Below are 12923 nucleotides of genomic sequence, written 5' to 3' on the forward strand. Positions count from 1 at the left end.
TTCTTCTCCCCAATTTTTTTCGTGGTATCCATCGCTAGTAAATTACTTACTATCTTGTCTCATTGCTACAATACTCCCGTACGGGCTCGGGAGAGACGAAGGTCGAAAGCCACGCGTCCTCCGAAGCACAAACCCAACCAAAGCCGCACCTGCTTCTTAACACAGCGCACCCTCCAACCCGGAAGCCAGCCGCACCAATGCTGTCGGAGGAAACACCTGGCCCCCTTGGTTAGCGCGCACTGCGCCCGGCCCGCCACAGGAGTCGCTGGAGCGCGATGAGACAAGGATATCCCTACCGGCAAACACCCTCCCTAAACCCGGACGACGCTAGGCCAATTGTGCGTCGCCCCAAACACCCCCAAATTCAAAAACAAAATCCAGTACATGTGTGAATGCATACCGGACAAAGTCTGGGTACGAAAGAAGGCGGAACAACAAGGACAGGACATGAACAGCGAAAAGGGACCTCCCGGGTCGTGCGGCCGGCCTGTGACATGAGCCATGGTCTTACGAACACCAGACAGAGCAACGCGCCACCCGGGAGGCCTAGCATAAGAACTGATATGGTGTTACATACGCTGATATCAACCTAATAACGGCGGTGTAAGATGTTTGTGCTGTTACGTCACTTCTTCCATCCAATCCTTGTTACCCTTTAACTCGCCCATGTTCTCTGCAGTGACCTAGGCGGTGTCTGCCCAGAGAACCCGCATGTGGATCCAGCCCGTCAATGTCGACCATTACCAGACCACCCTTCACACGATTTCAATCTACATTCTCATACGAACTACTGTAATTATACGTCGATTACTGCTAAAGATAATATACAATATCAGTCATCTACAATGGTTAGCGCCTATGGCAAATACTAGGAAACATTAAAAGCCATAATAGGACTACATGTTAGCCGTCGTAATTGGTAACAAATATAACTATGTGGGAAAAGAGTCGGACATATCTCATAGGCTCTAATCTGGATAGACTCTGCGACCTTCCTCAGTAGCTCTAAGTCTATATTAGACTCTGGAACTTTTTCATAAAGCTATCTAACTAGATAAGATGCTGACCTTCATATCAGCTCTGAAGAATAAATAGATCTGGGCCTTCTCATAGCATCATTAAGATAAAATAGATAGATCTGGACCATTTAGCTCATAGCTCTAAGCGTAGAATAAGATCTGGACTTATCGATAGACCTAAAAGCTAGATAGATCTAGGAACCTTACAATAGACTCTAAGCTAGATAAGAATCGGACCATCTCTCATAAGCCTCACAAGCTAGAATAGATCTGGACCTCTCATAGACTCTAAGCTAGTGTCACGATTTCTGACCTTCTATTTCTTGTTTTGGCTTAAGTTAAGTATCGGTCAAGGAGGCATGGAGTTCCCTGTTAACTACATCCCATATGTACTAAACTGACTTGTCATAAGAGTTAATTTGGGTGGAGAAAAGAGACCACAGATTAAAATGCAACACTTTACAGAGAACAAAGCAATCAGTAAGACTTGCAGTTCCAAATCTAAAATGTTATCACTATCATGTCCTAATAAATTCCTGAAGACCTGCGTTAAACCAGAGGCTTGGTTCCTGTGGCGCGCTATAAGAGAGCTCAATTAGTTCACAATTAGATTCAAGATGTATTACTTTTCTGGCTTGAGAGCAGAACTAGTCTATCCATGCCAGCCTATGGAGTCCTCTGGGGAGCAGAACTAGCAGTACACCCATTGGTCAAACTTCTGAAGGACAGACGCCCCTCAAAAGGAGTTGTTTCTGATATCTATAGTCAATTAATTCTAGCTTTACAAAAACCATGAACTCTATCCACTGTATGGGAAAAAAGGACTTTACACTTGCTGACAGACAAATACATTGGGAGACAGTATGGAAGAATATACTTGGATCATCTAGAAACCCCAATGACCAATTTATTAATTAAATTGGATCTATTACCTCAAAAAAGACATCACATAGGTATTAGTCCATCGCCATTATGTGTGTTCTGAACCACAGAGGACCTTGGTACTTTTCAACATGTGCTGTGGAAATACCCAGGGGTGGTTGAATTCTGGGGGAAAGTCAACAATGTCATCTCTGTACTTAAAGATAAAATACTGTGTCACGATCGTTGTAGTGAGGAGACCAAAGCGCAGCGTGATGTGAATACATACTTTTAATGACCGACGAATCAACACGAAGAACACTAAACAAACGAACAAAATGACCATGAGCGCTATAAACAATGAGTGCAGACATGCAACTTCACATGGACAATAACCCACAAAACCAAAATGGAAAATGGCAACCTAAATAGGATCCCCAATCAGAGACAACGATAAACAGCTGTCTCTAATTGGGAACCAATTTAGGCCACCATAGACCTACATTACCTAGACAATACCAAATCCCCATAGATATACAAAAACCCCTAGACAAGTCAAAACACCCATTCCACCCTCGTCACACCCTGACCTAACCAAAGAAAGAAAGAAAACAAAGATAACTAAGGTCAGGGCGTGACATACTGCCATTAAATCCAACAGTGATGTTGCTTTGTGATGACTCTGACTGGCACTTGTCAGAACGCCAACGTAGAATGTGGTTGGCAGGAACCACAGCTGCTAAGAAAATGATTGTACAAAGGTGGATTCCACTTCGTCAGTTACCATTGCAACAATGGCTGCTCACATTTAACAGTGTGTTTGTCCTCAACAATTGAAAGCCATATTTTTACATTACAGTGAAGACTGAGTAAAGGAGAAACAACATCACCAATACATCAAGTTAGGACTTAGTGAATGAAGGTGGTCTAACTTGGGTTAAAACAGATTATGTAGCTCTAGACATCAGTGTTGTGGATGTAACTAACCTATATGTCACGCTCTGACCGTAGAGAGCCTTTTAATGTCTCTATTTGGTTTGGTCAGGGTGTGATTTGGGGTGGGCATTCTATGTTTTGTTTTTCTATGATTTTGTATTTCTATGTTTTGGCGGGGTATGGTTCTCAATCAGGGACAGCTGTCTATCGTTGTCTCTGATTGGGAACCATACTTAGGTAGCCCTTTTTCCCTCCTTTCTTTGTGGGAAGTTGACTTTGTATATGGCACATAGCCTTTAGCTTCACGGTTTGTTTTGTAGTGTTTATTGTTTTGTTCAGCGTCTTTTCTAATAAAAAGAGTATGTATGCTCACCACGCTGCACCTTGGTCCTCTTCATTCAACAGTTAAATGAACAGCCTTCATTTAACTAACCTATATTTTGCAGCAGGTTAGTGGTAGTTGAGCTAAAATCAAAACTTAGTGGTGTTTTAGTAGTTCATTAATTTTTTGCCATATAGCTAGCTACTGGAACTACACACACTACTGTTTTACCGTGTAGCGGTGTAGCTAACTACTGGGAATACACACTACTGTTTTACCATTGTTAGGATTTATGTTTATGTACTATAGCCCGCTACCATATTGTTTGAAGATGAATATTGTTTTGTTACACACACACATAAACAATGCAGATGTGTGTGTGTGTATGTGTGTAAAGATTGAGCAACATAGAGTGCCTTGATGCAAAAGCTGTGGTCAATCTGGAGAGGGGAGGGGTGCATATCTCCAGGACAACCAGGGAGGGTAGGACACTGGACAATACCAAATAAGGAACTGTTTGAGTGTAGAATCTGGGGGGAGACACAAGACGGATCTAATCTACGCAACGACCAGATGTGGACAGATGAGAGCACCAAGGGACTGGGACCAGTCCGAGTGCCAGCGATAGGCTGAGCAAAGTTTAAACCGCGCTCAGCCTCTACTGTGATAGGCCAACGGACGGTTGGAACTAAAGCTGTCATAGTATAAAAACTGTTGTTTGAGCACATTCCAGAGTTCTCTGTTCTACCCTGCGTGGAGATACAGTGAAACCGTATATACAAAAATTGCATTTACCATTTATCGCTTGAGTTTAATTAAAATACTTAAAGTATATTCGGTGAATCTGAATCACATTTTGTCCTGATACCAGATTTGAACTGATGCAAATCTCTTTCACCATGTAGCGGTGTAGCTAACTAGTGGAACTGCACACTACTGTTTTACCATGTAGCGGTGTAGCTAACTACTGAAACTACACACTACTGTTTTAGTTTTTCCAAGGTAACTTGAGTTAAGTAAACTATATTTTTCTTAAGTGTACCTTTCATATAGCTTAACTTGTTCCAGTGTAAAGTAATTGGTAGCTTGGTAAACTATATTTTCAGAGTAGCTTCTCCAACACTTATGCTCATGTTCAGTGCATTTGGGATGTTTTCAGACCCATTTACTTTTTCCACATTTTCTTACGTTACAGCCTTATTCTACAATGGATTAAAAAAAATACTAATCTGTCTACACACAATACCCCATAATGACAAAGCGAAAACAGGTTTTCAGAAATGTTTGCATATTTATTACAAATAAAAAAACAGAAATACCTTATTTACATAAGTATTCAGATTGTTTTCACTCCACAGTATCATGTTGACCTCAGTGGAGAAATATTAAAATGTTTTTTGACTGCACTGGACCGTTAAATCATATTATTTKTACAAGTGGAGAGCCCAAGCATGTGAAACCATGCCTGTCTCAACAAACAGTTTCAAGAGAAGGTCAGATTCTCTATGTATACACAACTATCAGTGAAATGTTAAATGCACATACTCTTGGCACCAGTCAGTATAATCTGATATTTTCTAGTGAGCAGTATATTACAAACTGTAACAGGGAAAAATCTAACATTTCAAACGAAATGTCACCAGATGGCTCTACCATTAAAATAATAATAGTGAACACTATAGAGAGTGACTCTATTGCAAGGAGCTTCTCAACTGTCTCCTGTTCTCTGCACTGCTGTGAAAAACAGAGGATGGTCAAACCAAACACCAAGTAGACATCCATCCATCAACTACATCCACTATATCCACTACATCCATCCATCAACTACATCCATCCATCAACTACATCTATCCATCCATCCACCTACTACATCCATCCATCCATCCACCTACTACATCCATCCATCCATCAACTCCATCCATCCACCTACTACATCCATCCATCCATCTACTAAATCCATCCATCCACTACATCCATCCACCTACTACATCCATCCATCTACTATATCCATCCATCCACTACATCCATCCATCTACTAAATCCATCCATCTACTACATCCATCATCCATCTACTAAATCCATCCATCCACTACATCCATCCACCTACTACATCCATCCATCCACCTACATCCATCCATCTACTACATCCATCCATCTACTACATCCATCCATCTACTACATCCATCCATCCAACTACATCCATCCATCTACTACATCCATCCATCCACCTACATCCATCCATCCATCTACTACATCCATCCATCCATCCACCTACATCCATCCATCTACTACATCCATCCATCCACCTACATCCATCCACCTACATCCATCCATCCATCTACTAAATCCATCCATCTACTAAATCCATCCACCTACTAAATCCATCCACCTACTACATCCAACCATCCCTCTACTACATCCATCCATCCATCTAAAACATCCATCCATCCATCTAAAACATCCATCCATCCATCTAATAAATCCATCCACCTACATCCATCCATCCATCCACTACATCCATCAATCTACCACATCAATCCATCCACTACATCCATGTACAACACTGCTTTCACCAATCATATGTTTCCATGGTAGTCAAATCAAATCAAATTGCACTGCAGACAAAGGAGAAGAGGAAGGAGATGATGATGAATTGGACCAGTACAGAATACTACTGTACACACCCTAATATGAAGTGCACTTGATACACAAAACAATGTGTTAATACATAGTGCTCTAGTTTATTCACAGACATTTAAAGACTGTCTTTGGATTCAGAAGTCTGATGATTGCGACTTTGGTTAGAAGCTAGAAGGGCATCAGTCTCAGCCTCTTCAGCAGGTGGAGAGACATTACCCTCTCTTTCAGAAACAGACACTTGTCCAGGTTCTGTTTTATAGTGGCTGACATCTAATATCGTCATAGGGGCTTTGTCACCTTTACCTGGGTTAAAAAGAGGAAACACCTCCCCTGTGAACATAGCTCCCACGGTGACAATCAGTTTATTGTCTTTTACATTGATAAAAGAGAGTACTCCTTGGTCATAGTCCAAATACACCCCTAGTGTCTGAGGTCTAGGATTGGCAGGAAGTAGGATGTTGGGGGTCATATTAAGCCGTAAGCCTTTCTCTTTGCCTGAGGACAGGAACCAGAAACCATTGGAAGGTGTGGCTGGTACATCACCTTGTCTTTTAACAGACCCACTTGCCAGTCCAACCCACCAGGATTCTTTAACGCCTACCTGCTCCTTATGCAGTCCAACCTCCCAGTAAGCACTGCTGCCCGAGGTAAAACCATGGGTTCCAAGTATATAAGCATGCTCACCCGAAGGACATACATTATCTGAACTGCTTCTCACAATTTTACCAGTTGAACCAACTGTCAGATAAGGAGGAGCTGTCTTGGGATCCAATGTGACATCCACTGTTGAGGAAAACACAGAATTAGGAGATGACAATGAATCGTAATAACAACAATGATAATAATAATAATCAGAATGTATCAGAAATAAATTTAAATATTTTACCTCCAGCTAGTCTCATAGTCTTTATAGTCTCTATATCCACAAAATCTACACAAAAACAGGAACAATGGGTAAATGTTAAATGTATTCTGTACAGTAAGTATTCTGTATTATGTATCAATATTTTCTATACACTCTTAGAAAAAATGGTTCCAAAAGGGTTTTTCAGCTGTCCCAATAGGAGAACCCTTTTTGATTCCAGGTAGAACCCTTTTGGGTTACATGTAGAAACAAAAATGGTTCTTCAAAGGGTACCCTTTTAGGTTCTAGATAGCACCTTGCATGATAAAGGCAATATCAAAATAAATTCAGATTCTCTCTGGAAAATGTCTAAATAGATTACCTTCAGCTTGTCTCATAGTCTCTATATCTACAGAAAAACAGTGACAGTGGGAAAATGTTAAATGTATTCTGTACAGTAAGTATTCTGGATCAATATTTGCCATATGATAAAGAAAGGCAATATCTTACATTGCAGTGATTGAATACACTGAATATGGTCCATAGGTAGTGTTTATAATTTAGTGTCCATTGACTTGATTTAGTACTAATTTAGAGTTTTAATTGTATTCTCTTACAGGATCAATGTAGGCCTAGTTATAGTATAATATCCCACAACATTTCTGCTAACCTGCTAGGCCTGCTAGCTACCTAGAGCTACTTGGAACCCTACTAATTCCACGACTGGTCTATCGACGTCACCGCACGAAGAGGCAAAAACAGACTTACCCCCACCGCGACATCCCCCATAGGTTAACTTGCTAGCCCAGGTCTGCTAACTGCTAGCTTGCCTGCACCAGTCTGCTAACTGCTAGCTTGCCTGCTCCGTCTGCTAACTGCTAGCTTGCCTGCCCCGGTCTGCTAACTGCTAGCCCCTGCTAACTGCTAGCTTGCTAACCCTGTCTGCTAACTGCTAGCTTGTTTAGCCCCGGCTACTAACTGTTAGCGTGTTAGCATCGGCCTGCTAACTGTCTGAATCGCCGTGTCCCCAGTCAGCCCAACCACTCACTGGACCCATATGTTCACTTGGCTACGCATGCCTCTCTCTAATATCAATATGCCTCGTCCATTACTGTCCTGTTTAGTGAGTACTGTCTTATTTCACTGTAGCGCCTCTAGCCCTGCTCAATATGCCTTAACCAACCATGTTGTTCCACCTCCTACATATGCGATGACATCACCTGGTTTAAACGTCTCTACACTATATCTCTCTCATCATTACTCAATGCCTAGGTTTACCTCCAATGTACTCACATCCTACCTTACCTTTGTCTGTACACTATGCCTTGAATCTATGCTATCCTGTAGGTACTTAACTCAAAAAAGTTTCTGGGACACTTAAAGTCATGGAGATAAAGCACCTGCCTCCCAGCTGCCACTGCTCTGAGGCTAGGAAACACTGTCACCACCGATACAAATCCACTATAATTGAGAATTTCAGTAAGCAAGTTTCTCTACGGCTGGCCATGCTTTTCCACCTGGCTACCCCTCCACCGGTCAACTGCCGGCACCCCTCCACAGCAATCCACCAAAGCCCCCCCATTTTTCCTTCACCCAAATCCAGATAGCTGATGTTCTGAAAGAGCTGCAAAATCTGGACCCCTACAAATCAGCCGGGCTAGAGAATCTGGACCCTCTCTTTCTAAAATTATCTGCCCGAATTGTTGCCAACCCCTATTACTAGCCTGTTTCAACCTCTCTTTCGTATGCGTCCTGAGATTCCCAAAGTTTGGAAAAGCTCCCGCTCTTCAAAGGGGGTGACAGCTCTAGACCCAAACTGCTAAGACTATATATCTATCCTACCCTGTCTTTCTAAGGTCTTCGAAAGCCAAGTAACAAAACAGATTACCGTCCATTTCGAATCCCACCGTACCTTCTCCACTATGCAATCTGGTTTCAGAACTGGTCATGGGTGCACCTCAGCAAACGCTCAGGTCTTCAAATGACATCATAAACCGCAAATCGATAAGAGAACATTACTGTGGCAGCCTGTATTCGTTCGACCTGGCCAAGGCTTTTCGACTCTGTCAATCACCACATTCTTTTGGCAGACTCGACAGCCTTGTTTCTCAACTGATTGCCTCGCCTGGTTACCAACTACTTTCTCAGACAGAGTTCAGTGTGTTCAAATCAAAGGGCCTGTTGTCGCAGACCTCTGGCAGTCTTATGGGGGTGGGGGTGCCAAGTTTACTCCGGCGGGTTATCTCGTATCTCATATTGATCTCTTGCTGCTGGTGATTCTCTGATACCACCTGTACGCAGACGACACCTTACTGTAAATTTTGGCCTCTTTGGACACTGTGTTATAACCTCCAGATAGCTCTGCATGTTATCAAACTCTCCTCCGTGGCCTCCACTGCTCTTAAATGCAAGTAAAACTAAATGCATGCTATTTCAACCGATCACTGCCCACACCTGCTCGCAGCACTACTCTGGAGCGGCTCTGACTTAGAATACTGTGGACAACTACAAATGCCCAAGTGTCCTGGTTAGAACATAGATTATGATCACATTAAGCATATCTCCAATCTTAAATCTAGAATCGGCTTCCTATATCGCAACAAAGTCATTCACTCATGCCTTACCAACATACCCTCGTAAAAACCTGACTATCCTACCGCATCCCTCGCTTTCGTGGATGGTATCTATAAATAGCTCCAACCTCCCTACTCTTCAAACTGGATGCAGTCTATCACAGTGCCACCGTTTGTGGCACCAAAGCCCCATTATCTTCCACACATTGCGACCTGTACGGTTGGCACTACACTGCTTATAGTCGCCAACGACCCCTGTGCTACAGGTTATCTACAAGTCTCTGCTAGGTAAAGCCCGCTTTATCTCCAGCTCACTGGGTCCGCGCATAGCAACGCCCCACTGTAGCACGCACCTTCAGGAGGATATATCTCCACTTGGTCACCCCCGAGCCAATTCCCTCTTCGCGTCCTTCTTTACTTCCATTCTCTGCTGGCCAATGACGGAACGACTGGCAAATCGTCTGAACGTCTGGAGACTCATATCTCCTCACTGCTTTGAATGCGCCAGCTGTCAGAGCAGCTCACAGATCACTGCTGACCTGTACAATAGCTCCATCCTGTAAACAAGCCATCTTATCTACCTACCTACTCGATACTGGTATTTATTTATTTATTGTGGCTCCTTGCACCCCAGTATCTCTACTTGGCACATATCTTTCTGCGACATCTACCGATTCCAGTGTGTAATTTGCTATTATTGCTAATTACTGTCGCCACCATGGCCTATTTTATTCGCCGTTAACTCCCTTATCTTAACCATCATTTTGCCTCCACTGTTATATAAGACTTTTTGTTTTCTTTTGTCTTACTGTATTATTGACTATGTTTGTTTTATTCATTTTGTAACTCTGTGTTGTTGTATGGTGACTTGAATTGCTTAATGCTTTATTCGTTGGCCAGGTCGCAGTTGTAAATGAGAACTTGTTTCTCAACTAGCCCTCCTTGGTTATAATAAAGGTTAATAAATAAAAAATGTTATGGAACTATGGTTTATAAAGTAAGCATTGACAATTCAATTATGAACAACTCAGAGCCAGTTGAAAAGCTGTGATGTGGGGTCTAAATTTAGATTCCTTACTCCACTTAGCATCATGTGGTTGATTCTTGTTCCTGAAAAAGCTTAAAAACACAAGCATAGAAGTTTTCAAATTCGACATATTTAGAGAGGGATAAAGGTGGAGCTTAGGTATGAACTTGATGACTTGCCCTAATGTTTTCTCATGTAGGTTAAGTCGTACTAAGAGATATGTGGGAAAGAGGATTCCATACCCTCTTAGGTTTAAAGTTCCAATTTGACCCAGTCTAACATTTTCATGGCATTGTGTAATGCTTTCAAATAACATATAAGTATACAGCTATCGATGATACCAAAACACAGCCCTGACCTCTCTTTTTGTGTTAGAGACAGCAGCGTTTGCAACCGACGAAAGACAACTGGACAGGAGCGAAGCAGAGATAAAATGAGACAGCTGTTTTGCAGTTCAGCTGATGAAGTCTGTCTGGAAGCTGGAAAGAAGGTTATCCTCTTCATTTCAAACAAAACTAGTGTTGGAACGATCACGACGACACGAACGACACATCGCACCAGACAACGACCTTGTAATTGGTGTCCAAGCATCACGGATAATGCTCATAGCAAGAAACGAAACACGGTTGATTATCTTATTTACCTGTACAGAGAGCCAAGGTTAGGTAGCGTCGCCTCTTCCCTCAGCACTCCTCCCCTTCCAGACAGAACAGAGAAGCAGGATACCCACGGGAAGCACATGGATGGGGAAGAGAGGAGAACCCAGCTAGCGGACCAGACACCCAGACCATGGGCACCACTCTGGTAGTCCAGTTTCGTCACGTTTCGAGAGTCTGCCTCCCATCTGACCACCGTAGCCTGGGCCTTGGCTTCCATTCCATGGGAATACACAGCTCAACATTTCACAGAATTTGCAATCTGTTTCTGATCTGCTGAAGGAGGATGAGGAGGGCTGCCCATCACTGTTTAAAGGAGATTAAGTGCACATTAAGGGAGGGAGGATTAAACTAAATAATGTCAAGGTCTCCGAGAGCCTCAAATAAAAAAAATATATTCAAATTTTGTACCTTCAGCTAATTCAACTATTTGTGAAAGAATGTGATGAAGATCATTTTCATTTCGTGTAGCATCATTCCTGGATATGTTTGCTTTGAATGAACTCACCCAGTTATCGTTGAGAAAAGACACACTGGCAGTTCTCATAGCCCTGGTTACTGCTGACGTAGCACACATAACTCCCTTGTCTCTCAGCAGTGACATTAACCAGCTTCAAGGTCCACATCCCTCCCTTCAGCCTTCTGACGTAAAACCCTCCCGGGGCCCTAGGAGAGGTGCGGCCCACGTATTGGACTGCTGTGGAGGCTTCCTGGATCTTTCTCTCTCTGAGAGCAAGACCGGTTGGTAGAAATCTTTGGGGCCTGGTACCAACTCACCTCCAGGCCCTCTGCGTTCATGGAAGGGGTGAGCCCAGCATGGCATCGGTGGCACATGGTCCAAACCGCGCCGAGACCGGATTCCTTCGGGTAACCGCGACATGTTGAAAATGTCTAATAGAGGAAGAAGGTGTCCAAAATTTAATCACCAATCTTCTGATACACTGTTTTATCTTGTTTAACTTGGTGTAGTGGTAAGATGCCTAACGTTATATAAAGTTATTATTATTATTATATTATTGTTACTAAAAAGTAAGTATAGCCTCAGAAATGTGTGTTGTTTGTTTTTTGTAAAAAACATCTCAGGCAACTCCAAACTATAGCCTACAAGGCATTTGTGGTCTAGAATTCGATATCTTTAAATCTGTAACATCCAATAGAAACCTGGTAGCCCTCGCCAATCGTGAGCAAATAGATTTGTCCCACAAAACGCGATCAAGACAAGCAGTTAAAATATCAAAAACAACTCTGAACCAATTATATTAATTTGGGGACAGGTCGAAAAGCATTAAACATCATTATTGTGCAATTTAGCTAGCTAGCTTGCAGTTGCTTAGCTAATTTTTCTTATTTAGCTAGGCTTGCTGGTTGCTCGGTTAATTTGTCCTGGATATAAATTAACAACATTGAGATTGTTGTTTTACCTGAATGCACAAGGTCTCTACCTGACAATGAAATCACACAAAACGGTCACGAATCGTTTCTAGTCATCTCTCCTCCTTCCAGGCTTTTTCCTTCTTGGGACTTAGATGGCAATTGACAACTAACTTTCATAAAAGGTGTATTACCACCACTGGGACATCTTTTCATTGGTATAAACCAATGGAGGAGATGGACATGGGTATCTCTTCTATAAACAATGAGGAGAAGGACATGGGTATCTGCTTCTATAAACCAATGAGTGAGAAAGGGACATGTGGTATCTGCTTCTATAACCAATGAGGAGAATGGGACATGGGTATCTGCTTCTATAACCAATGAGGAGGAAGGGACATGGGTATCTGCTTCTATAAACCAATGAGGAGATGGGACATGGGTATCTGCTTCTATAACAATGAGAGAAGGGACATGGGTATCTGCTTCTATAAACCAATGAGGAGATGGGACATGGAGTTCTGCTACTTCTATAAACTCAATGAGGAGAAGGGACTTTGGGTATCTGCTTCTATAAACCATGAGGACGAAAGGGAGCATGGGTATCCTGCTTCTATAAACCAATAAGGAGATAGGGACAGGACATGGGTATCTGCTTCTATATGGGAACACAA

General features: G+C 42.4%; 1 protein-coding gene and 1 long non-coding RNA gene across 7 annotated transcripts in view; one reads left to right on the forward strand and one right to left on the reverse strand.

Annotated features, from left to right (window-relative positions):
- The first annotated feature begins 3078 nt into the window (after window positions 1-3078).
- Window positions 3079-12923, forward strand: part of LOC139024135 (uncharacterized) — a 34069-nt gene continuing 24224 nt past the window's right edge. Inside the window, exon 1 of the long non-coding RNA XR_011475392.1 lies at window positions 3079-3175. This is a non-coding gene — a long non-coding RNA (uncharacterized lncRNA). The remainder of the gene's footprint in view (window positions 3176-12923) is intronic.
- LOC112069630 (butyrophilin subfamily 1 member A1) overlaps window positions 4670-12923 on the reverse strand; it is a 32726-nt gene continuing 24472 nt past the window's right edge. For 4 of the 6 annotated variants that reach the window (XM_070438627.1, XM_070438630.1, XM_070438626.1 and 1 more), the window contains one exon: window positions 4670-6265. In XM_070438627.1, coding sequence (XP_070294728.1) covers window positions 5894-6265 — 372 coding nt within the window. In that variant the 3' untranslated portion in view covers window positions 4670-5893. Of the gene's footprint in view, window positions 6562-6664; window positions 6710-7004; window positions 7032-12923 lie in introns of all 6 variants that reach the window. The other 2 variants (XM_070438631.1, XM_024136984.2) reach the window with 2 other exon arrangements.

This window comes from Salvelinus sp. IW2-2015, unplaced genomic scaffold (genome assembly GCF_002910315.2).
Source record: "Salvelinus sp. IW2-2015 unplaced genomic scaffold, ASM291031v2 Un_scaffold1060, whole genome shotgun sequence".
Taxonomy (NCBI): domain Eukaryota; kingdom Metazoa; phylum Chordata; class Actinopteri; order Salmoniformes; family Salmonidae; genus Salvelinus; species Salvelinus sp. IW2-2015.